The sequence below is a fragment of the Centropristis striata genome, chromosome 3, assembly GCF_030273125.1.
Source record: "Centropristis striata isolate RG_2023a ecotype Rhode Island chromosome 3, C.striata_1.0, whole genome shotgun sequence".
NCBI lineage: Eukaryota > Metazoa > Chordata > Actinopteri > Perciformes > Serranidae > Centropristis > Centropristis striata.
In genome coordinates this window covers 11,575,614-11,602,750 of record NC_081519.1, presented here as the reverse complement: position 1 = coordinate 11,602,750, position 27,137 = coordinate 11,575,614, and the positions used below count along the sequence as shown (strand labels likewise).

Here is a 27,137-nt window from a genome sequence, read left to right as displayed (position 1 = left end):
TATTGCAGTAATCCATGTAAAGCGGAGTGTGACTTTAAGTGAAACAGCATCCAAACCACAGTTTATCCTGACCCTGACCTTTGGGTCGCTGTGGGGAGGTTTGTGAGGAAGTTATTGAATTTCACAGAAAACAACAGGCCGATCCAGCTCATGAGGTGGAGTGAGATAAAACCCAAACATGGAGCTGATGTTGTGTGGGCTTGATTTGTTATTTGGGCGGATGCTACAATTACATGTGAAAACAGGGCAAGCCACAACTATTTGCTTTATGATTTTTTCTTTCACTACCTAAATTGTCTTGTACATGTCCCAACAGCAGCAGAAAATTCTTGAGGAGGTATGCAGAAACAAATCACCGAACTTCAGTCAGATCCTTTAAAAAAAAGACTTGTTTTCTTGGTGCACATGTGAACGTTGGAGGGCTAAAACAGATCAGAAAATGTTTTTTTTGTTATTGCAGAACGGTCATATCTGACTCCTTACATGTATTTTAGGTTAAAGCTCATTTTATTTTATTTTTTAAGTTAGTCTGTTCTGGCTCTCCATCTCCTCAAGTCCAACTCATGAACTTTTAATGCACCCATAAACATTCTGCTGTTACATTATGAACCTGTTCACCTCCTAAACAAAAGCATCTTCCCTAACCTGTGTGAAAGTGCAGGAGGGCTCATAAATATTCAGCTAAAATGTCTGTCTCCTCAGTGGGAATAGTGGTGGATGAATATTATTAGTCTGCTCAGTGCATCAATGAAACTTCCAATACACTGACAGAATTCACTCCACACCATATCTGCTTGTCAGCTGAACAGTTTTAGCCATTTTTTGTGGTAAACAAAAGAAAACACGCATCTATTTACAACCCAGTAACACGGACAGTCTGGATAATGCAGATTGTAGCATCCAGACAGCTCGCTCCTTTTTGTTGGTAACAGAGAAAACAAAATGATAGACTAAATTTGCAGGATTATCCAGTTTACTAATTATACATGTTCACACAACTCCTCATTTGCTGGGCTGACACAAGCAAAGACTGCATGGTCCAAGCATCAGAATGAGGCTTAAGGAACCGAATGTCCACAAAAGAGATTATGAAAATCTGTTGTACTCTATATTATTCTAAAATTGATTAACGCTATAAATAAATGTTCCTTTAAAAAATACAACAAAATCACCAAAATGTACTTAAAGTAAAAGCACTCATTCTGCACAATGACTCATTTTTCAGTCAGTATATTTTTTTTTTTTTTTTGAACAATGTTTTTATTAATTTTCAATAAGAACATACACAACACATCAACACTCACCACACTAGCCACATAATGAAAAGCAGGCAGACCCCGCTGAACACACATACACAAAAAATAAATTAAATAAAATGAGTAAAATTAAAATAAAATAAAAAAGTGTGTGAATATAAATAACAATTACAACAAATAATAATATATTTAAAAAAAAAAAAAAATTGTTACACTCATTATGCTTACAGATAAATATAATCTACTGTTGCTTGAGAAAGTCCATTAAGGGTGTCCACACCTCTTCGAATTCTTGCACTTTACCCCTAATTACATAGGTTAGCTTTTCTAATGTAACACACATTGCCATTTCTCTAATCCAAGATTGTGTAGAAGATACTTCAGTCTCTCTCCAAGATAATGCAACCATCCTCCTGGCCTGCAGGAGGCCAAAGTTGATCAGAGTCTTACACTTAGAATTAACAGAAAAGCAATCAGGGTATATCCCTAAAATACAAAGTTTTGCTATACAAGGTACCTTAATGCCTGTGATAATTCTTAGAGTGTGGACTACCCTTTTCCAAAAATCTACCAGCTTAGGACATTCCCATACACAATGAATTAAAGAACCTTTCTCAGCCATACATTTCACACATGTATCTGGAATGTCAGGTGACCATTTGTTGAGTTTCTCAGGGGTTATGTATGTCCTCATTAACCACTTGTGTTGTAGCAATTTCATTCGAGTATTAATGGTTTGCGATTGAGCTTTCAAACAAGCTAATGTCCACTCAGCCTCTTCAATATCTTCCTTAATATCTAAACTCCATGCCCTCCTTCTATCATGACTAGATTCCTCATCATGTGATACAAGTGTTTTATATAATGTAGAAATTTGTTGTTTCCCATTCATATGTTTTAACACAATGCCCTCAAGGCAGGACAGTGGTGGCTCGTGTGTAGCCTGGTGCTGCTTTGATGAGATGAAGTGCTTCAATTGTAAGTATTTAAAGAAGTGTTTTTTTGGAATTGAATATTTCAAACAAAGGTCTTTAAATGTTAGTAAAGTGCCCTGAACATATAAGTCTCCAATTTTTTGCACCCCCCTGTCAGCCCAAGCCTGAAAACCACCATCTGCCCTGCCAGGGGCGAACTGCGCATTATCCCAAATAGGTGAAAATTGAGAGATGGGGGGAGTATCACCAATATGTCTTTGAGCCTTAAACCATATATCAACAGAGTTTTTAAGGAAGGGATTTGTTGTTTTTTTTCTTTAAAGTTTTTAAATCTGCTGAATATAAATATAGGCTTATTGGTAGCTTAGATACTGATGCTTGTTCAATATGAACCCATGCTGGAGGAGAGTGTGTGACAAAATAAAACATAGTACTACGCAGCTGAGCGGCCCAGTAATAATACTGTAAACTGGGCATCTGTAATCCACCCCTATCATAAGGCAGATACAATAATCTGAGTCTTAGTCTGGGTTTTCTATTATTCCAGATAAACCTACAAAATGCAGTATTAATTTCTTTAAAAAATGATTTTGGCAGTGGCAATGGGAGTGACTGAAACAAATATAAGAATTTCGGCAAGACAGTCATCTTAATTATGTTGATCCGGCCAATCATTGATATTGGCATTGTTGTCCATTTTTCAAGCAGATCTTGTACCTCTCTCATCAACGGGTCAAAGTTTGCTTTAACAACTGTATTAATTTGGGGGGTAATCTTAATTCCAAGGTAGGTAAAGCCCTCCCTCGCATTAAAAAAGGGTGTACTTATAACTGGATTGGTTCTTTCTTCTTTGTTCAAAAAAAGTATAGATGACTTTGCATTATTAATACTGTATCCAGAAAACTGACCAAATTTATCAATTAAATGTAGTAATGTCTGGACACTGTTTGATAAGTCCGACAAAAAAAGAATCACATCGTCTGCATACAGCGATATCCTATGTTCATGCTCTCCGATTGTTATACCCGACAAATTGGCTTCAGATCTAATGGACATGGCTAAAGGCTCGATGGCCAAAACAAACAATAGTGGGGAGAGAGGACATCCCTGGCGAGTTGACCTCTCTAACGTTAACGGACTTGATAAATTGTTATTCGTCATTACACATGCTGTAGGGTTAGTGTACAATAATTCTATCCATTTCAGAAAATTTCCCCCAAGTCCATATCTTGGTAACAAGTTAAACAAATAAGACCACTCAATTCGATCGAAAGCTTGTCTAGCATCTAGAGATAACAGCGCTGTATCCCTGGTATTATTTTTAAAGTGGATTATGTTGAGAACCCTTCTAATATTATGAAAACCCTGACGACTCTGTACGAACCCATTCTGGTCACTGTGTACTAAAAAGGGGATATACTGATCTAGCCTTTTAGCAAGAACTTTACACAATATTTTTGTGTCTACTCCCATAAGACTGATAGGCCTGTAAGAGGAGCAGTCGGTCGGTGTTTTCCCAGGTTTCAAAATAAGAATTATTGTAGCGAGTCTTAAAGTCGGCGGTAATATACCATCATTAAATGACTCGTTAAACATATTCAAAAGTGGAGTCAACAACTGCTTCTGGAAGATTTTATAAAACTCTATCGGTAGGCCATCAGGCCCTGGAGCTTTGCCTGAGTTGATACTTTTAATGGCCTGCAAAAGCTCTTCCACCGTTATGTCCTTATCCAGGTCCTCTTTAACCTCCTCTGTGAGAGTTTTAAACTGGAGCTGATCAAGAAAGGTATCTCTATAAGTGGGTGTGGGGGAGCATTCTGACGTATACAGTGTCTGATAAAATTCCTTAAATGTATTATTAATATCTTGAGGATCATTTGATATCTCCCCGGATTGAGTAGTTATGCCATTAATGGCTCTTTCAGATTGTGTTTTTTTAATTCTCCAAGCTAACAATTTGCCGGCCTTTTCTCCCTGATCATAAAAGGCCTGGTTCAGCCATCAGTCAGTATATTAATGAAGAATATTGTTTTATTCATTTTGTATCACGTAAGACCATTTTAATGAATTTGGAGCCAATAAAACATGTTGTAGATACTTTGCTATACTACTGGGCAGATTACAGTACAGTACAATATAAGATCATGTGTTTTTCATGTACAAAGAAGAGCATGAACATATTAAGCTTTTTGTGCAGACATTTTTACTCTCGTTTACATAACGACAATTTGTGAGAACTTTTCCAATACCGTCTATAGTGCAATGTGTGTGTGTTATGCCAATTTTGTCCATAAAGGTTATATATACTCTCACCTCACTGGACTGGACTGTTTATCACTCGGCACTCCGATTCATCACTGGTGACAGTTATTCCACCCATCATTGCATCATATACAACAAGGTGGGATGGGCACCTTTATCAGTGAGACGAGACATGCACTGGTTCGTCTTCATTTATAAAGTCTTGATAGGCGACATGCCACCATACCTCAGCTCTTTATTAAACTGGACACAGAGTAATTATCCCACACGCTCTAGTGATTGCTTAATGCTCAGTGTTCCTCGGACAAATACTGAATTTGGAAAAACTGCTTTCAATTTTTCTGCTGCATCTACCTGGAACATCTTACAACATTCACTCAAACTCAACACAATTATAACTATGGGCCAGTTCAAAACTATGATAATCAATAACTCTGCCTTTCACTGTAACTGTTTTTAATGTTTCTGCATGTGTTTTGTCTGTACTGTTTTGTGTTTTCTCTGTACTCTCGACATCATTGCAAATGAGGGGTTCCCCTCAATGATTCCTCGAGAAAATAAATAAAGGATAAATGAAAATGAAATGTGGCCCCAGGATGAGCAGTTGATGAAGGCAGAAGTTAACAAACTGAAATACAGGGCATTCAAGATATTTTGGAAAAAAAAGTTTATTAATTTAACAAGCATACAAAACAACAAATCATTTTTTAAACTACCAATGCAGTTTCAGTGCAATTCCAAAATATACATTTTTCAGCAGGGCATGTTAATCAAAGTTATTCACATCAGAAACAGCCATTTAAATATGTTTTCTTTTTGATTATCATGACAATTGTCCTAGCCAGAGGAAGCTCGCAAGTGATACCTTCTTAAAAGGTAAAACTGTACACATCCAATCTTTAACATACAAAACAAATCACTACATCACAAATAAAATATTAAATACCTGAACAGAAACATAAGTACTGTAGCACAATACAAACCAATGCATTGTAAACAAAGCTTGTAAACAAAAAAGGAAGTATGTGGTTATAGATATTTGGTTTGTGGATTTAATAAATACCTAGCTGATGAACTGTATCCTATCAGTTTACCACATAAACAGTATTTGGTGTGCAAGTGTAGCAGACTGTCAGTTAGAACTTTGAGGTGAAGGACATGAAAATCTAGACAAAGTTTTCTCTATGTGTATTTTTCCCCATACTAAAGGCTATAGCATAGATAAACATAGAGGCCAATAATAATTCAAATTACCCTTTCCTTTATCTATTCCTTCAGGTAAGACATTCTATGTTTGCCAACAGGCAACTCTCATTCACTCAGAGAAGGACTGTTACTTTAAGACAGGATGATAGTATCAGCAGGGCACAGCAGTGAGACAATAACAAGAGCAGAAGGATGGCACTGCCAAAAAAGGACTGACTTGAGTTAAGTCCCTTGTGACTGGAGGATGTTGAAGCTTGTGTCTGGCACAACAGACTGAGGAGAACGCCTGGTCAGTGGGTGATGACCAACTAACGCACAGCATCAACCTCGAGTCCACAGCTTAACAAAGGTTCATTGTCAGCAATCACAGCATCAGTAAGGCCAATAGCATATTGAGGGTTGAGAGTTTTATGGTCAGCTCCACTGATTTAAGATTAATTTCACAACATACTACTTACAAATGGGGAAAAGCTATTCAACAGGGCTCAACACTAACTTTCCAAAAACTGAAAATATGGTTGCCATTTTAGTCACTTTATATTTTGAGCAATTAAGATACAACATAGTTATACGTTAGTCTTGATGACGAAAATGTGACCCAAAAACTGACAATTCCTTTCAATCAGGTTAATCTGATTCTTTGAGTTGAATCAATTTGGATATTTGTATGCAATGTTTATGGGTTATTGAACATTTCACCTCTATTTCTCAACTGTAATGGTCGAGCCCTGTTCAATAAACTGGCCCCAAATTACGTAACTATCTTTTCTAGAGGGGTAGCCAGTCCATAATGATATGTTCCATGATTCTTTGGAGTTTACTTTTTCTTCTCTTCAGGTGCTACAGTTATGTCGCTACATGAAACTATACAGAAATGTTACAAAAACAGCGCATGGACGCAGGAATCTGTTTAGAACTCATGCCTTCATAATTATGCTTTCACATCCAAAGTTATGGTATGTTGCAAAAATGCACCATCTTTTCTATATCATCATCCTCATCTGGGAACGTATTACTTGATTTTAGCTCTCACCAAAAAACTTTAAACCTTAAAATTCAGCTGCTCCAGGCCTTTGTGGAAGCACACCATATGCATAAGTTAGTATGTTAGTATCAGATACTGCTACAGTCAGATTCTTCTGGGTGTTAAGCACATACTGCTTCTGTCAAATGTGTAACAAACACAGTATTAGCATATCAAAACATATCACTGAAAGAATGTCAGATCGTAACGCGAAATCAAATATGCCCTTAAAGCAAGGAACTCATATATTTTTTATATATATATATATATATATTTATATATAATCATTCAATCATTGTGCTATTCTCCAATAAACGAGATTCAAAAAGCACTCAACTTTCAGTCAGCACCCAGCCACACAGAGAGAATATAAGCCTTTAAGACAGAACTCTTATGGGAGTTTTTGCTTATTACAGCATATTCAATGTACAGATTATAACTGCCATTAAAATGAAGGTAGGCGAATTGTGGTCATCTTCTCAGAAAATTGGACTGAACGTAAACAGCTTGAAAAAGCACAGCATTCGCTGATAAGTTCCACCGACTTATCATACTACACCCTCAACTTGTCACGAGGCTGATCCCAAACCATGAGCTCAACGAAGACTCTGTGATTAGAAGTAGAATGCACTAGACCACCCAGTCTAGTTGTCTGTTATTTTCAGTCTACTTCAGCCACATGTTTTTATAGTAGCCCATGCAAATATACAAAGAAGAGAAAAAGAGAGTAAAGAATATGTGTGACGTGTGTGTCTGTGCTTTTAACAGTGAGAAGTGATGAGGAAAGGCATGGTCACAGGTTAAAGGGTAATTTTAACACTGTATTACATAGGGCCAAAACTTTTGCTGCAATGTTCTCTGTGGGTTCTTACTTTGGTGCATGTTGTGTTTCTGGTCACAGCCCTATCAATGATGTCACAGCAGGTGTTCCCGAAGGCAAAACACCTGCTGTGACATCACTGATTGGGGGTGTGTCTAGATGTGCACCATGCAGTTTTCACCCCATGCCGAGCAGTACTGCAGCACTTTTCTGCCCTATTTTATCCAGCATTAAATTACCCCTTTATAACGTCTCTTTTCTCTCTTATCTCAAGCATGGTTTGTACACTCTTCTAGCTCCACCTCAAATGTTGGCGTTCCACTTCTCTCACATTGTCCGTGTCCCTCTCTACCTGATGCACTCCTCCTCTGATGGGCTTTCTGATTCTTCATTCTCACTGTCATCCAGCTCGGGAAGATCACCCCACAGGAGCAGATTCAAACCTGCAGACACATTGGAGAACGACAAGGGTTTTATGAAACGCATTCAACAGGTACAAAACTTCAAAGAATTTCAACTTCATCGAGGGCTGCCTATACTGACCTGTCGCATCAAGTCTGTTGAGAGTAGACACGGCATCACTGTTAAACATCCAGAAATGGCCGTTGTTACAGGAGAGCAGGCAGGGTTTACAGGGGGCCACAACATGATAGCCCACAACATTACCACTGGGAGAGGGAGGGTGAGAGAATAAAGAAGAAACGTGTGTCAGCACTTTACTGGGGGCACTTGTAAAAAGTGCTAACTCCACTAGCTGGTGTCTATTATCTAACAGATGTTTGTTTTTGCCCTGTGTACAACAACAAAGGCCTGGGAATACAAAAGAGGGCCCATAAAGCCTCACTGTAGCACCTAATTCTCCTTTAGGTCAATATCAGAAATGATTAAAAAATGGCAGAATTTCATTTTAACAACAGGTGCACAGAGCTTAAACTATATGTTGACACTTCACACTGTTGGCCACACAACACAAGACTATAAAAGATTTCACTTTGAGCTCTGGGGAATTGCACCATTGATGTCTGATGTTTGATGTTTGATAGGCCAACTGATTATTCAGGATTCATCATATATAAACAGACAACAAAAACAGTTTGGAGTTGCAGCTTTACAGGTGTACTATAAAAACAGCTACATGGGTAGGAACTACTTGTTTGCTGTGCTAACAGAGGTGGCTGGGCTTTTTATCATCAACATCTCACATTAGCAGATGGTTTTTCTAAAGCAAACCCTGCAGGCTATAGAAGAGCTTTACATACCACTTGAGACATGCGATGTCTCTCAGTTTGCATTTGCAGCTTTCAGTAGAGTAGCAGCTGGCCACAAAGTCAACAGTTCTTGGGGGAGGGTGCGTGTAATGAGAAACAAACATAGCCATGAAAGGTTAAAACCAACATTAATTACATATTTTCATGCAACACACTCTTTTAATCATCATTTTGGTACCAATAGTGTGTCCTATTCAAATGAAATGTTTATTATAGAGGAGTTAGCTACGGTACATCTCGTCCTGGCAACAACAACAGACATAAACAAAGGCTAGCAGCACTGCTAACTAGCTTAGCACTTACCTATTGGGAGGTATATCAGTCGAAAAAAGCTCAACCTCGGTGTCTGCAAGGAGCACCGCTTTCATGCCTCTTGTGCACAACAGACTGTCACAAAATATGCAGTTCACCTGGGTCACACACTTGTTTTTGAAATTCGCGTTTGATGTAGACATTGTTGTCTTGCTAAAATGGAAGAACTCTCTCGCTCTTTCTGTCCCCAGATGGCGAATGCAGCAGAAAAACACACGAACCGGCGACTGATGTTGCTCACTATCCGTCCAATTCGGGATAATAATACACGATTGGTCGTTACCTTCGCAAACGTTAACGTTAGCGCGAACGTCCTTGTGCAAACGTTAGCCTTTTCCCAACGACAAAACGGAAGGTAGCTAACGTCAGTTTGATGAACAAACGCACGGAAAATATATATTTCCGCCAAACGATTTCTATATAAAACAAGACAGGGAGCTGTATTTTTGTTTACTAAACGATATCGGCGAAAAGTAGCCTGCTTTACACGGCTGGATCAGCATCCATTCAGATGTAGTTAACAGCTAACTAAATAGCTGTCAGCTTTGTTTACAACTTCCTGGTATTTAACGGCACTTCCTGAACTATCTTTAAAAGACCCTACATCTGATTCTGATTGGATACACTCCATAGTAACCGACGCTATTGGCCACCTTCATTACAAAGTCTGGAATTAATTGGTTCCAAATGCTCATTGGAACGCCCACTTTCAAAATCCTGATAGCTGATTGGTGACCTTGCCTGTCATTCAAAATCCATTTCACCAATCTTGGTGTGGGAAGTAGAGCTGTTGTCCTATAAAATCAGGCCAGATTATGGTTTAGTCTAACCAAAAAAAGTTGGTGCATTAACTATGAGGAGGAGGGTTTCCTTTAAAATAAGCTACCTCTAAATTACACCATTTCATGAAAGAAGTTGTCGTCGAAATGTAAGATAAGGTTAATGAATACCCATTGTAATATGTTCAACGATGAAATAGAGAACCCCCATTTCTTGCTAACAACCTAAAGCTAATTTTAGACTTTTGGGGCTAACGTCAGCTAGCTACATTCCTAGCTAAAGTAACAGATACTTTCCCGTTTTGTTTACAAAATACTCAGTTACGCAGTCACTTAAATTCAACATAAGGACATGTAAGACAAATTGTCTCCTATAAGTCATAAAGTTACTAAAAATAAAAAATAAACTTTACACACCTCGGAATACATTAGCATCACATTGCAACTGGCGAATCATCCTAAATATCGTTTTAAAGTAAAATATATATCATCTGGTCATAAAAGACATGCCTCATGGCGATTGTTACCTAAACTTAAGGGATTGTCTGCAAAAATGTGGTTAAGTACCCGAATGAATACTATCCATGTGTGCATCCATGCCTGTCCTGCGCACTGGGTCTGACCAGCCAGCCCCTCCATCTCCACTCGGTTCCTCCTCTCTCACTTCAGGAGGGGGAAGAGGAGAGCAGTTTAGTTTAGACAGGCGGACTGGCAGCTTCCAGACCCGCTCAGGGTAAATATAGATTTAAAAAAAACTTTTGGAAGTGCTTACTGAAACAATATCACTGTTTGTTTCTTAAGAAGGGAATGAATCTCCTTTCACTTGAAGTTGTTTGCACCATAACCGGTTTTGAGGAGGCGGTGAGGCGCGGCGGCGGATGGGAACATACAGCAACAGCAGCAGCAGCGCCAAACTCACAATGCGCCTGGAGTGAACAGAGGCAGGGAGACAATACAGATCCGCGGTTACACTGAGGAGCTGCAATCTCTCATCTGGGCTCGCTTTTTCCCCTTCAAACCCTATTCCAGAGTGGCATTTCCCCGCCGTCTACTGCTTTTTAGTTTTGATTGATTGAGACAAAATTGACTTCGCTACGAGGGCAAGTGGTTTGATCTCCAAACTCAGCCATGACGTCTCCGGCGAAATTCCGAAAGGACAAGGAGATAGTGGCCGAATATGAAACTCAAGTTAAAGGTAAAACTTTTTAAAAGCGTCTCACGTGTAAATATTTAGCACAAGCTAAAGTGGTGCGCCGTTAAATCTGTGCTTTCTTACCATATTGACTGTTTTCCTTGACTTGGCTGACTGCATGGTTTTCTGTACCCCCTCACCTCTCCTCTCAGGCGTAAAGGGTACGCTTCCCTTTTGTATTTCACCAACCATTTATGAAGGTTAATTTTCGTCACGCGGACGTGGCAGATCAATAATATATCAATGATTGCAAGCATAACTAGAACATCATGATCAGCGTGTCTTTAAGCGTGTGATCGCTCCTATTCAACGCTGCACACAGATGGCCAACAAAGACAGGAGAAAAAAAAAACCCGCTCTGAAATCAGTGTTGTTGTCCAGATGTGGTCTCTATATGGTCTCTAAAGAAAAGCCTATGTGAAGGAGGTGTGTGTGTGTGTATGTGTGCCGTGTACACTACCCAGAGGGCTGGGGTTTCGACATGGAACAAGGCAGGGCGTTTTCTCTCCCTCTCTGTCTCCTGCGTGTCTGTGCTGCTGGTGTGCACTGCCGTCCGTTCATGCTGCAAATGTGTGTGTGTGTGCAACGTGTGTATGTGTGCATGGCTTTAATGTAGATTGCAATTAAATGATCCATTTGTGCAAAGCCTTGTCCATTGATCACAGTTCATTGGTGTCGCCCCTGCCCACGATCAAGGACATGATAGAGCAGCAGGGGTGGGAGAGCAGATTGTAGTGGTTAGAAAGGGGCGTTCAGATGTTAACTGTTTACTGGCTGGTGTATGTATGTATGTGTGTGGGTGGGTGTGTGTTTGTCAGACAATCACGCTGTATTGAGCTGGGCAGTGTCAGTCAGGGCTACAGTGATTGTCTATCACATCTATGGGTTTAAGTTGGTGGTGTAGGAGAGGAAAGGGGGAGAGGGAGGTGGAAGAGAGGGGACAGGATACTGCTCTCCTCATGGACAGCATGTTTCCCTTGCTGCTGCAGTGCAAGATCACCAGATAAAATGGGCTACCACCTTCCTCCTCACCCGCTTCTCATGTCGTTTTGAGAACACACATCCTCTTCCCAGCCTTGTCTCCAAATGTGTCACCTGGTAGCCCTAAAGCTGCTGTCACCTGCAACTGGGATGGCGCAGCAAGTCAGCGGCAAACAAGGTGGTTGCCACAAATCACTATGTTGGAGAACTGATGGTGATATTTAGATGGGTGGCAAGCAAACACTGACATAAAGTGTGGGGTCACCAAAAAGTGCCAAAATGGCAAAAAGGTTTCTTTCTTCCAAAAGATTTTCTTGGGGGTTCAAACTGAGTCGTGTCATATAATTGATGCCAGTTTCATACCTATCAATGATCATTGATTCCCTGGTACCCTGTGTGGAAGCATCTGAATCTATGTTTCACTGCTCCAAATCCTTTCATTTGTAAATCACACAAAAGCTGTCCTGGTGTTTGATTTGGCCACATATTCTTAAAGGTATTTAAACTAATGAGCAGATGAATCCAGTGTAACTCGACTCAGCTCACTGTTTACCACCTCTTATTAGTCACTTCCCCTTGTTTACCTGCGCATCTGCAGACTCCTTTAGCTGTCACCACAGTGACATTAGCGCTGTTGTCTCAGTGTCCCGGTAGACTGTTGTTTATGCTTGGCAGCCTGTGTAAAGGCTTTCCGTCCATGCTGCATTGTGAGGGCTGTCCGCTGTGTTTGTCAGCTTGTGGAACTTAATGTTTGTCCATCGACCCTCTGCATCGATTCCTCCTGTCAGTTACTTCACTGCTCCCTAGCGAACAGCTTTGTTGAGCTACCTCACTCTGTCCACATGCTTTTTCCACTTACCATCTTTTTCTATCTGGAATGAACAGATGAAAGGATAAAGCTGTGCATCCTCATTACTGTTTTGGTGTGGTGTGTGTGTGTGTGTGTGTGTGTGTGTGTTGTGTGTGTGTGTGTGTGTGTGTGTGTGTGTGTGTGTGTGTGTGTGTGTGTGTGTGTGTGTTTTTCCATCTGTGTAGAGGCGTCTACAGGTGCTGTGTGTCTGCTGTGACATTCCCAGCAGTCTGCCTTCTCTGGGAGACACAGACAGTCTGTTATTACCCTGCACTCTGCTGTTAGATATTCCCTAATGAAGGGTATCAAGCAGCAATACATAACGCACCTACACGTCACATCTCGGTCTCACTCTATTTGATAACAAGTGTCTGTCTTGTTTCCCAGAGCTTTAATAGGTCCGCTATTGCAGTCCCCCTAGCCTGTATGCCTCTGAACATGAACATTCTTTTCACTCTGCAGCCATACACTGCAGCATCATGAGGGAAATGAATGTAAATCCTCCCATGGCTTACATTCATACGTCTCTGCAGCAGTGGAGGAAGATGCATGATGCCCATTTTAACAGACACACAGGGGTCTACAAAATAACTGTTGTTGAATGCATTGGTTCTGATTATTTTCAAAACCCTCCCATGACATATTAACTACTATAATTAGCATTTTGTTTGGCCAATGCACCAACAGTTTGGTCATCGATGGAACACTGGTGCAGTGCTATCATACCCTACTGTAGCATACTCTAAGACACACCATGGCATTCATGCTACAGACTCAGGAATTTTTCTTGAGATAATTTAGCCTAGATGTCTGCTGCTCCATATTGCTTCATGTTTTTCAAGTTTGAAAACATGCATCAAGCGCTGACAAATGCTGCTGTTTGATCTTAGAGCGGCATTGCTCAGGAGGCAGAGCGATTTTAATAGTCGAAAGGTTCCTGTGTCAACCCCCGGATCCTGCAGAGAGAGTGTCTAAGTGCCCCAAAGCAAGACACTGAACCCCGACTGCTTGCATGGCAGCCTTTGCCATCAGTGAAGGAATGTTTGTGTGAATGTTGGCATGTGCTATGAGGCACTTTGAGTTGTCGGTAGACTAGAAGATCGCTTTATAAATACAGTCCATTTACCTTTTCACCCAATGTGACCTGTCATTTTTCATGATGTGACTGTTATTTTGTCTACTTTCTGTAACTTTGTGAAGCAATTTCCTACGGTAGGAATGAGATATCATGGACACAGTCATCACACCTTTTGAAAAGCGAGCTAAAGAAAATTGCTTTTATAAGTCGAGCTGCAATACTGCAGAAAATGCTGTTTTCAGCATATTAAACTGCGTGTGTTTGGGTTATTACTGACAAAAAAAGACATCTAAAGACATCACCTTGAACTTTGAGAAACTTGCATTGACATTTCATACACCAAACAGTTAAAAAATAATTGGCACATTAATTGATAAAGAAACTAATCATTAGCTGCAGTCTTGTGCACGCAGACACACACATGTACATCAGTGCTTGAATACCACCATCCTTTTCTCAGCCTGCGTTATTTCCCACAGGCAGAGTGCTGATACTCTTAATATGGGATTCTGGCTGATGCAAGGAATGTTCCTACTGCTCAGGAAGGGTGTGTGTGAGTGTGTGTGTGTGTATAAGAAAGAGTCAGAGTGACTGAGACGCAGAAAGAAAGAGAGAAAGATAGCAGGGAAAAGTGAGCGAGACACTTTTAAAGGGGGATAAGAATGTTCTAACACAGATGTAAATGGTTATACAGAGCAGTGAAATGGAGTTGAGGAATGAGCTTATCACCTAGCACTTGTAGTTCACAGAGCACTTATTCGGAATCAAATCCAGAAAGCTACTTTGCCTTTAGAAAGACTCCAAATCACTCTGAGGTTTGTCACTATTATAGTCAATGCACATCTAGCAGCTATTCCCATCTCTCCAGGATATTTAAATGGAAAGCTTTAATTCAGGAAAAGGGAAACATTTTAGTGGAAAATTAGGGAGTGCTGAGTCTTTAAAAACACTTGACAGATGTTTCATTTTTCATGTACATTTTGGCTCGGTGCTCAAGCATCTGTCAGTTTTACACATCTGGGAATGTTAATAAGTGGCTACCACTGCTGCCACTGATAAAACCTATTGATTGTGGTGGGGTGTTTTTGTTGAGAAATCCAGAGATGGCCAGCTAATTTGATGATGTGCTGAATAACTTTTATTGGTATGCACACAGGCTGTATCTCCAAAACAGATGTAGGCTATTATACTTTTCCAGACTTGCTAATAAACTCATTCAAACTCTGCAGATAGGATTTTTTGATCTGTCTCTCCTGAGGAGGGATGAGAGCCTGTGGCCGTAAACTGAAAACGGTGTGTGTTTGTCTGCCTACGTGTACGTTACTAAGCTGCCTGTTTACAAGGCAGCCAGAGAAACATATGATTTGGGATAAATGGCTGCTTTCACGAGCACACAATAGGAAAGGTGGTGACACAGCAAGAGGTTTGTCTGCAAGCAGTGATTGTGGCGTATGTGGGGCTTCTGCCTGAGTTGAGTATTTCTGTTTGTGTGTGCACTGAGGTTGATTGATGCTTCTGATCAGGATACTGCAGAGGGGTCCTCTGGCATACATTTAAGGAAGGTTCTGTTTTCTTTTCTGTTTTTCATTTATTCACTATGAAAGAGTAAGAGGCAGAAGGAATAGAGACAATGGAGAATGTTATTGTAACTGTGACCTCTTCGATGCAGCTTTCACCTCAGCAAACATCACATGGGTGGACTGATGTGAGAAGACATCTTCAGGCCAATCAATTAGTGGTTGTTTTAGGGCTTTATGTGTGTGTTCTCCTTAACAACCCCTTGTCAATTAGGGCTGGACTGTATTGAGTGAGTCCAGTGATGCACTTACCAACCACAAGAAGTGTGTGTGTGGATGTCTTTCAGAGCGTGGCGGTGAAATGGAAAGAGGGGGGGCTCTTGGATCTGTGTGTTTGTATTGTGAGCTGAATTAAAAACGGCAACAGAGCTTAAAATAATCAGTCAGGAAGGATGTTTGTGTGAAACTGAGGTTCAGGAGTCCGGCCCGAACACACACAGATTTTAAAGGGAGACTGTGTGTGTGAAGCTTCCTGTTTGGGCCCACGGCTTTGTGTCTGGGCAAAGGAATCAACTGCCTTTCACATAACACACACACACACGCTCAATGCTACCGGGCTCGGTGTGTGAGGATTTGTATCACTGCAGTCAGCACTCTTGCTTCTCAGAATAGAAAGGAACTGAGAAATAAAGGTATTTTTTAGGAGTGAAAATCCTCTATTCCCTTTGATGAGTCACAATAGAACAATGTGTTCCATAGCGGGTGTCCCACCATCGTTTTCGGTTTGTGTGTGTGTGTGTGTGTGTGTGTGTGTGTGTGTGTGCACACTGTAGCGACCGCCTTGTGCTGTGTCAGCACCAGACACGACGTGGCTGAAAACACTCATTGATTTTCTGTTCCCTTCTACCTATCCCCCTCCTCATTCTTCAGTATTCGATATGAAAATTTACTACTGGGGCTGCTGCAGCACCTGCGAGAAAACACACAGCATTAAATTTACCAACACTACAAGTGCTGAGCTGGCCTCCTTCAGTGCACACAAGCAGCTTACAAGTCGCTGATTGTGTTATTGCCATTTGGATTGAGATGTCTAAGTCATCCCTCCCTGCATTCTGGATGCAAGCCGTGGCGAAGCGATAAAAGAAGAATGTCTGCTATCATCATATGATATGCAGATGAACCTGTTCTTGTGTAGAACAACACCAGACTAAGACAAACAGCTCATCTGTGCCAGTGACCAAGAGATGAAGGGATAGATTAAGAGAGCTGGAGAATGAATGAAAAATAGGCAGCCGGTGAAGCCAAGTGGGTAAGGTCAGAGTTCAGCTGCTGTTCATTGGGGCCAGATGTTCCAGATGCTCTGATTGGGCAACATATGCTCCGTCTGCACTGGTTGGCTAATCCTACCGGTCTGGCTACCACCCCTTTATGAGGCCTGTAGCACTAAGGCATGTTGGGATTGGTTGAAATCTCCCCTCCCTCTTTTCAGGTGTTCCCATCTTTGATGTAGAAGCAGTGTGTCTAAGGAGTGTGTCTGCATCTGTGTGTTTGTGTGTGTGTGTGTCTTATGAACCTGAATTGAATGCCTAGTCATTGGATTACCTTGTGCCTTGACACCATGTAGCTGAGATTTATTCGTGCCAAACACACACACACATACACACACACACACACACACACACACACGCACACGCACACGCACACACACACACAGCATGGAGGACTTTGTTGTTACCTAGCTGGGATATTTGCATAATGTCAACTGTAGCATTCCACTCAGATAGTTGGTTTCCCGAGCCAGTGTTACTACTCGCCCTTGTTTGTGTGTGCGTGTGTGGGAACAGGGATTGGCAAAATTGCTAAAAGGTTTTATTATGATAAATAATGTGTAATGTAATGTAAAATTGATTCAAGAAGTCTTTCTACAGATAAAATAACAGAATAAAACTGTCTGGCTTTGGATTATGCAATGGATTTAATACTTTGACATGAATCTATTATCTTTATTTAACTGATGTGAAACTCCTTTGGATCCAATATATATTTTATCATTCAAGGGATTATTTAGTTTACAGAAAGAGCCAAGGTTGACACAAAGAAATCAAAGAATATTAGGAAATAATCCTGTTTTATAAACTGGAACCAGACAGTTTTGGGGATATTTGCTTGAAAGATTAACAATTGATTTGTCAAAATTGCTTCTAGTCAATGGAATAATCATAAGAATTTAGAGTAACATGGTGTGAGTAATTGATAAAACAAATTGTAATTTTAAGGGTGAAGAGTTTAATCATCTAATTGATCCAGCTCTATAAGTATATCTGTCTCCATTGCCTAAGCCTGTGTGTGAATGTGTGTGTGACCTGAAGGGGCCTTGACCCCTGTTAGGGTGCCTCATTCAAATTTCTTTATCTGACTGACACACACACACACACACACACACACACACACACACACACACACACACACACACACACACAGCAACAGCAGAGCAACCGGTGTGAGGGTGTAAAAATGTAAAAAGCAGAGCAGTGGTGTGGCCTACCCCCTCACACACACATGCACACACACATTCTGTCCGTCAATCCCAAACTCCCTCTCCCTCTTTTAAATCTTTTTCTTTCTGTCAGCCTACAAAGAAAGAACAATCAGACCATTGTGAAAAGAACTGCTGGTCTTCGACTCAAACTCTCAGTTTTTCTCACTTCTTTCTCCCCCTCTCATTTTCTGTCTCACTCTTTTCCTCTCTGAAAATGATGTTTGTCAGTTGTCATGAAATGTGACACACACTTTCGACACGCCTCCCATGGCAGCTTAAACCAATAATCATCACTTTATGATTTCAGCATATGTGACACACACATATTGTGCGTGCATGCGAGAGCCCCTCACACCGGACACTGACTCACAACCAGCTGAGAGAGAAGGAGAGAGAGAGAGGATGTTGTGTGTGTGTGTGTGTGTGTGTGTGTGTGTCTGTGTGTGTGTCTGTGTGTGTGTTGGTGAGAACATGTTAAAGCACAGTAGGATCTATATAAAGCCGAGCAGGGCAGGAGACAAAGCCCACTCATATCCTCTGTAAAACAATCAATAGGAGGACAGACATCCAGCTGTAAATAAATAGGAGGGAGGCAGAAAGAAGGGAAGGAGAGAAAACACAACAGTAGAGAGGTTGGATAATGCTCTCGGAGGACGCCAGAGGAAACAGGTTGTGTTTGAACAGCCCTCATACGTGGCCAGAGAGCTGGAGAAGAAAAAGCAAAGGAGTCTGACCAAGAAGGGAAAAGGGGAGGAAAGGGGGCAGAAAGAGGAAAGAAGGAGGAGGGGAAAATGTGCAAGAGGAGGCTTGAATAGAAGAGAAATCCTGAGGTATATAAAGGAGGCAACTTCTCCCAGACTGCATGATCCATCTGCTCAATTCAATATGTGTATGAGTACAGTATGCACTTGTATTAGCCTTTTCACTCCCCATCTCCGTCTCCCCCCCCCCCCCCCCTCCATCAGCAGCTTCTCTCTGCACGTAGGCAGAGTTGGTTGCTAGGGTTACTGAATTGCCCCCATTTTTCTGGGTTTGTGAGGAGCAGAGGGAAAATGAGAAAGAATAATGTAGATTTGTCTCCCCTGTAGGGTCTGGCTAATCAGGTTACACATAGACACACACTTCGATTCCATTTCGAGCCATTTCTCTTTTCAGGATTCTCTCTCCCGCCCGCATTCCTGTTCTCCTTTTTTGCTGTCCTCCGACTCCTGTATTCCTCCTTTCATCGCTTCCTTTATTTCCATGGTGTCACTGCTGTTTCCTCATCTCCCTCAGGCTTTCTTGGGGTGGTATGCTCTTTGAGAGTGCTATGAAGGGAAGCGTGGTTTGATTAAAGGAAACTCTGAATTGTTGTTGTTGTTTCTTGAAAATAATTTGGCTTATTTGTCACTGATGATTAAAGCTTGATAATTTATGAAAGCCCGAGGTTGCATCTTATACTCGCGACAACATCAGGCAGTGTAAGTGCCACGAGAGGGTTTCGCTGCTATCAAAGAGAGAATTTTAGGATTGTGACAAGTTCATGTGTGTGTGCTGATACTGGGCAATCAGTGCACGCTGGCACTCGCCATTCGGGTTCACACCTCTGCTAATGCCGTTTTAATGAAGCCATTCATCACTTGAGCTGAATCTGCATCACTTACACACACACACGTGCAGCCTCTCTCTCTGCACTCTCTTCTGCTGTATGAATTTGAGCGAGGACACGGTGTTCTTCCCCCTGGTTGCTATGTGGATGCACCAATTCTATTTTAGTTGTTCCCAGCATCAAAGCTGCTCTGGTGGAGGTTTTTCCCGTTTTTTCTCAGTGTTTGTTGCCGCACATACTCAGGCTTACGGAGAGGCTTGTTTAAAGTGCTGAGTCCGAGCTTTACTTTAAACCTACTTTGAATACTGTAGTTTTCTTTCCCACAGTCGTCACACACACACACACTGTTGTATGGGTGGGAAGCCGGAGAGCTGAATAGGAGCATCAACTGCTCTCTGATCCTGAAAACAGGGAGAGTCAGCCCTTCTCTTCCTGCTTCAGGCCCCCTCACTTCAAACTCAAACCAGATCCACACTCAACCCACACACACATCACTTAAACAGCGTGTCCGCTACGCAGACGATGTGTTGCTAATATGTTGACCTTAAGTGGAGGTTATGTTGAGGTCACCAGTTGTGTCACAGCAGGAATTAGATGTAGAGATCAGACTTCCTTATGGCGTCTTCCTTTCCACTCATCCATGCAGGACAACTCGTGATGGGAGGCCCCCGCTGTGTACAAACAAGGAAACAGTGCTGCATGTGTGCTGCAGTTCAAAAGCGAGAAAGGCTAAATGTCACACATGCTACCTGACACAACGACACGAGTTAATCCTGCGTCGACCTAAACAGGTTTTAGACCTTCTCAAGTCTCAAAGTTTATTTGTAGAGCACATTTAAAATCAACCTCAGTTGACCAAAGTGCTGTACAGTTATTAAAATACAATACGACAATACACAAATATCGTAATAAATGAAAAACGATGAAAACAATAAAATCATACTAAAACAATTAAAGAAAAAACTCAATTTAAAAACGGAGTTAAAGTTAAAAAGGGAATAAAGGAGTGAACAGCCAAAGATTCTTCTCTCATAACAATCCGCCCAGTTAAACATGAGTCTGGTAAAGAGGTGAAACTGAAAGTGATGCTAGTTTAATCAAATGTTTTTTCACATTTAAACCATGTTCTCTCTAAAAATAAGGAGTGTGCGAGTTTGTGGACAGAACTGAAACTGAAGCATATATTTATTGGGTACTATAAATGTATGTAATAAGCGAAGTGTAGGGAACCACATTTACAGATATGAGTCACGTGACAGCTAGAAGTCAACAAGTGACAGCAGTTTCATAAGAATGTGGTCAAACACAAGTTAAATGCACATTCTGAGGACGACGTGCATCATCTCCAGACTCATATCAGTACATGCTGGAGGGTGTGGTTGTATGAGAATGATTGCTTCCTGAATGCCTTTATGTAACCGTGTGTGTGTGTGTGTGTGTGTTGGGGTGACCTATCAGTGCCAGGGACCATGCCTGCCGTGGATGAACCCACCCTGAAACTGTGGTTTACCTGCAGCAGACATTGTGCTGCGTAGAGGCAGCAGCACATACCTCAGGCCTGCCTGATATTTATCTCACTGGTTTCCAGGCGCCTGTTCTTAGCCGACTCTTTCTCTTGTTCTGCCTCTCAGTGAGCGTGGCCAGGGGGCAACGGTGTATGTGTGCGTGTGCATGTGAGAAACGTGCTGATATGTGCTCCTCACTCATGCATGTTTAAGCGTGTCCTGAGGCTGTGGAATATGTACTGTGGAAAGTCTCTGAACCTGTCATGTACAAACACAACTGATAGAAAGCGTTTGGGTGTTTGTTGTCCTCCTGCATAATGCATTACATTTCACCCACACACCCATCCATTGAGCGTGGGAGGCTTTTATGACAAGATCAACATGGCTCAATTGATACTGAATTAGCAGGTTTAAGTATACCTGTACAACCTAATGTAATTCAATACAAAAGCCTTGTAATAAATCAAATCTTTTTTGCGCTTTTGATGACACCGCGATAGAAGTGCACATACTTTGTGTGCTATTGTTGCTTTACTTTAATTGGGAAAGTTGTTAAGCGACACTTATATGCTTTTTGAAAGTTAGAGCTATAGTAAGCTATATACAGTGTAGGAGTTTAAAAATGTCATTGTAGAAAGAAATTCCAGCACTTCATATGCTTGATATACTATGAACATGCAGTTTGGTAAAAAAAAAAAAGAAAAGATATTTATGAAACATTTTTATGACAAGATTCATGCACTTTTTTTTAGTTCAATCCACTTGTAAATCATATGTCATGGGAATGCTATACTAAAGTGGTCAGATTGATGCATTGGCTTTTTTTTAGTGTTTGAAGGTGTCTGCATCATATTGCGATCCAATCTGTGCAAGTAAGCCTGCAGTCAGTCAGTACATCCTCAATGTGTCACATTTTTGAGAGGCACAAGTACAAGCTGTGGTGGTGCAATTGCAAATGATTAGCAGTGTGAGTCAGATGGCGTTTGTGAGAATCCCACAAAACACAATACAGTGCTAAAATGGTCATTGTCAAAGTATTTCAATCAGGCAATACTTGGAGAGAACTTAATGAGTTGCAATTCAGCAGGATTCCATCATCGCTGACAACACATTGCAGTAATGACTGTGTGCTGAGACATTTCTTGAATAATTGGTATATAACTGGACCACAAAGAACAAAATGCTGCTGCAGAGTTTAAGTTTAAAGCTGGGTAAATACTGTAGGAATCAGCTGTGTTACAGTGCAGTGTGCATTGCAATTTCATCAGCTGAAGTCATGCCACTGTCACACGTTCTTATTGTCAGCAATGGAGCTTAGGTACATTTTTACCCTGTTTACACTGTTTTAAAATGTGTCTCAGGCGATCGGATCATAGGTGGACAGATGAGACACATCGGCGTTTACACCTGTGTGTAGGCCTGTCACGATAAAACATTTTTTAGGACAATATATTTTCCTAGAAACTATCACGATAAACGATTGATCATTGTATCAATGTTTTAGTTTTATAACAATATTGGAGCATAATAACTAAATCCTTTTCCACAGCAATCAATTTTTAAATCTCAAGAATATTAAACATTGGAATTGAATTGTGGAAAAGAAATAATAAAACATCCTAGATAAATAAAACATAAATAAACTACAACCAAAACAAATAAAATAGACTGTCAGGCTCTGTTAACAAAAAAATGCACTGAGATAGACTTTATGGATTATATTTTATTACTAAAATAACATATTAACAGCTGGAATGGCTGCTTGGGAAACATAGTTATTTTTCGGCAATTCGTACTGCCTGTCAAACGTGCGCCATTTTAAATACTTTAAACGTAACACAAAAAAAGCACAAAAAGTCACATGTAAACGACAATATATTGAGTCCAGGAAAAAATAATCGTTCGTCGATATATAGTAATTATTGTGACAGGCCTACCTGTGTGTATCATCTATGATATCACCAAGTTTGTTTAGCTGACCACTTGTGTTCAGATTCCGTTGCCCCGCGCACATTTATTACGCTGGATAACAACAACTCGGGTCACTAGTTGCTATCTTGCTAACAATACCCTCGTAAATAGCCCAGTTACGATACGAGTCGTCAAGTTTTCTTTGGACTGAATCCTTTGCCTAAATCGAGGTTAAACATCTGGTTTCACTTGCATCCCAACAACCACGTACATCACTGCTCCTCTCCATTTTTTCTGTTGGTGCTCTGTAATGAAAACGACCACCACATGGCCGGCATTGATGAGGTATTTTCCTGTTACGTCCTTGTCAGGGACGCACCAGGATGCATCAGCGTTTATAAAATATATGTGGTCAAATGCGCTCCAAACCACCTCAGCAGGTGGTTTGATGAAGCTGATCACAACGCTTCTTGGAGCCTGCTTACACTTTTCTTTGTGCTGACCACTTCTGATTCAATTCCAAAACTCATTTTTAAACCAAGTGTAACAGGTCTTTGATATGGCCACGTTGCCTACCAGGCCCTATAGTGTTGTTCTCCTCAGGTCTGTGATTGAAAAGGAAATCTTTTCTGTCAGTGTCCCTCTCCCATTGCGCTGGGCCCACAGTAGAGTGCATTGACCATGTGCTGTCCTGCGCTGTGGGATACCCCTCTCAGATTACCGCCTTAGCCTTTCCCCTCACCCTCCCTCTGCTGCCCCCCCTCCCCCTTCACATTCCGACTCAGTCCATGTGCTTCAAACAGAGTGGAAATGGGAACATCCCTCTCCATACATGCACACACACATACTCATTCCTGTTGTGCAGTGGCCCATACAGGACAGGAGTTAGTGTTGTGTAGTTGATGGGTGCTTTCCATATAGATTATACACAATGTTCTGTCTATGTGCTGAGATGAAAGTTGGGTAACACCAAGTTGTTTTTCTTTGAAATAAACAGAGAAGAGCCGTGAGTGTTGGGGTGATGGAGAGGTTGACAAAGAAGAAGAAGAAAGGGTAAAGAGGGGGTATACCCTTTAGCACAAAGAACCTTCCCATCAATCACTTCATCACATTTGTGGCATTGCAGCCTGACACAAGCATGTTCTGGTGCCCCCTCATCACTCTTTTTTTTCTCCAAATCTTGCCTCACCCACTCTCTCTCTGTCATTTCTTTCTGTATGAGGGCAGCGTTGCGTGTTAAAGGTTGCTGTCCATGACACATGTGCACATACAGACAGGCATTCTCTGTGTGTAGAGGTTGCAGTGGGAGGCTGCGGGCTAAGTGGCTGAGTGTGAGTGGGGCTCTTGTCATGTGCTGATGGTATTCCCTCAGAGGAATGTGAAGGAGAGAGTTTCCCAGTCTATAGAGTGGTGGATTCCCACTGCATCTTAGCATGAATGTAAGCCTTTGGGAGCCATTGTGGTCCCATTTGTTTTGTACCATCAGTTGTATACAAGTTGTAAAATTGTTTCTGACTTCTGACTTCAAAGCTTTGGAGTTTTGTTTTGAAGCTGTTAGATTCCGCAAAATTTCTGCCCTGATTGATTTGGCAACATCTGATGTTCCTGGTGATAGAAGCACAGCATTTTGATAATACAGCTCTGAAGAGACCTACTCAAGATGATGCATTGCATGTACTGATCACTGGGGGCAGTAAATGCACCTTGAATGGCCATGGCCACCCTGAGCGGCCAAACCAACACTGAGCTAAGAGGAAGTCAACATTGTCTGACAATGTAAACTCATGATCATACATCTTTTACAATGTGTGAAATATGCACATGTACTGGCTTTTGTGTTAAGGATCATGTCCAACATTTGCATGTGTTGTTTCCTTTGAATCCTTTGTGCTTTGCTATCACAGATTGCATACAATATGGATGTAGGCTCCATGACGTCACCCATACCTTTCTGAAGAGCCAAAATATAACTCAGTGTGGCGGCTCTTGCCATTGCCATCTTGGCAGTGCCTGACTCCTCCTTAGGCTGCCTTCACATTAGATCAGGCTAACCTAAAAAAAACGTGCAAAAAGGTGGATGGTGAGCTGAGTCAGGCCAGATAAAGGCTGGATGCAGAAACGCACCACCTGTAAGAGCACTAAAAACTCACTCAGTGACTTTTTTAAAAATCCACCCCTGGACAGTTGTCATGAAGGGAGAAACAAGCTGGAGAGACCAAACGTTCTTTTGTACCTGGCTGTACACAGCTTTAATCTGCAAGAAAGGCTGTAACAATAGAAACTACTTATAATTACAGAGTGCTATTATATTGAGTGGTTATTGCTGAAAAATGCCAGCCTATGCAACATTAAATTGGTGTTTGAGCGGAAGAATTATTTAAAACTTCAATATAAGAAAAGGCCAATTTATTCTTTTTGCAGGAATTTTTCTGGGTTTTCAACAACGTGTCAATGCTTTTGTGCAACTGACGCTTAACTCCTGGATGTTCGAGCATCTTTGTGCAGTGTTTACTTTAACAAATGTCTGAGAGTAGTTTGAGATATACACAAACTGTAGTTAAGGGGCTTGTTAAAATCACACTGAATTCCAGTAGAACAAAACAAACTTGCAGCCATGTTTTGGCAAAACCTTCCTCTATTAAAGCCACCATTGTATCTCCACACAACACGTTGACACTTAATGCCCATTGTTTTCAGCGTCTTTGTTACGGAAAATGGCCAGGAAGGCTTACAGTATGTGTGAGTCAGGTCCCTGGCTGTATCCCTCTCCATTGTGTCCCGCTCTCACTAGGGACCACAATGACGGCCACTGTCCTCTGAGTGAAATACTACATCGCTGTCATAGCTTACATTCTACGTGCTCCATATGCACACAAGCACAGCTGGCCTTGGCACAGCTTCGACGGCATCGAAGCCATTTTGAATTCATGAATTATTTTGTTGTCTTTGGTACATCAGGGGGAATGTGTCTGATTTCTAGCGTGGAAGGGAGGGAGGGAGAGCCTGTGATTTCTCTGAAGAAGTAGGAGCGAAGAAAGAAAAAGCAGGAGCTCTTTCGTGAGTGAGGGAGAGGAGTGTGCGCCTGATGTCTTGGAGCTGGAGAGTCAGAACAGCAGGACTCCGCTAGATCAAACAGGCTTCCTCTGCGGATAAGAAAGAGAGCCAGCCAGGGAGAGAGAAAAACACAGGCAGGGATCGGATAAAGGAAACCAAGAGGAGAGCTCTTTGTAGTCTTTCAAACTAGAGAGAATTGTTAAACAATAAATGACACTAATGACTCTCTCTCTTTACCTTGTGTCTGGCTCGTGATGATCTGTCCGTGTGAGTCCGCTGGGGCAAGTTTAGAACAGGTGTGGGCCACATGTCTCCCTCTGGTTTACTTTGACCTTTGACCTCCTCCCTCCCCTGCCAGCCACAGACACTCAATTTATGCTTTCGAAAGGGGACGATCTTTGTCTATATATTTGCTCCAGCTCGACAGCTCTGCATATGTGAGCGTGCATGTTTACGACGCGGAGATTACACTGTGTGTGAAAGTGCTCCCTCTTCTCGCCCTTCAACACGAGGCAGCATCAATAATTCAGCGACACATTGCAGAACACAATGCTACAGACGGCATCGCTTTTTCTCTCCTTCCCTCCCTCTAGATTCCTCAATATTTTTCTGTCTCCTGTTAGACTGTTTTTATGCCCCCATTTTCTTTCTCTTACCCCCTCCCCCAGCCCACTCACTTCTGCCCACTGTGTCTCTCTCCCTTCTCTGTCATGTTTCCACTACTACAGCTGAGAACCTGTCAAACCCCTCACTTTTCTTGCATAAGTGGCTCTTTTATTTTTTCTCCCCTGTTTTCGTTCGTCTTTTACTCTCACTGATTTGTTTTTTCATTTCTGTGTGTCCATTCCCCTCTCTCCTCTGTCCCTTTCTTTTAAAATCTCATCAAGGCAGTTTTGAGGGCCCGGAGGGGGGCTGTGGAGGGGAGCTGGGAGGAAAGGGTGTGGCCGCCCACACTGCAGCACTCTATTGTGTTGCACTGAGTCCGACACGTCCCCTCTCTGACACGCACATCACATCACATCACACACAAAATAGGACACACACGCTGTGTAGAGTCATC

At 41.5% G+C, this 27,137-nt stretch overlaps 2 protein-coding genes across 3 annotated transcripts in view; one reads left to right on the top strand and one right to left on the bottom strand.

Moving 5' to 3' along the window:
- Nucleotides 1-6,747: 6,747 nt before the first annotated feature.
- fam72a (family with sequence similarity 72 member A) lies at nt 6,748-9,792 on the bottom strand. The gene is made up of 4 exons (XM_059328161.1): nt 9,075-9,792; nt 8,763-8,840; nt 8,047-8,171; nt 6,748-7,946 (listed from the first exon to the last, which is right to left on the bottom strand). Exons 1-4 carry the CDS (start codon nt 9,224-9,226, stop codon nt 7,852-7,854), a joined length of 450 nt encoding a protein of 149 aa, XP_059184144.1. The 5' UTR covers nt 9,227-9,792; the 3' UTR covers nt 6,748-7,851.
- Nucleotides 9,793-9,968: 176 nt separating this feature from the next.
- srgap2 (SLIT-ROBO Rho GTPase activating protein 2) overlaps nt 9,969-27,137 on the top strand; it is a 66,930-nt gene continuing 49,761 nt past the window's right edge. For both annotated transcript variants that reach the window (XM_059328141.1, XM_059328134.1), the window contains exon 1: nt 9,969-11,057. In XM_059328141.1, the coding sequence (XP_059184124.1) occupies nt 10,991-11,057 (67 nt within the window). In that variant the 5' untranslated portion in view covers nt 9,969-10,990. The remainder of the gene's footprint in view (nt 11,058-27,137) is intronic.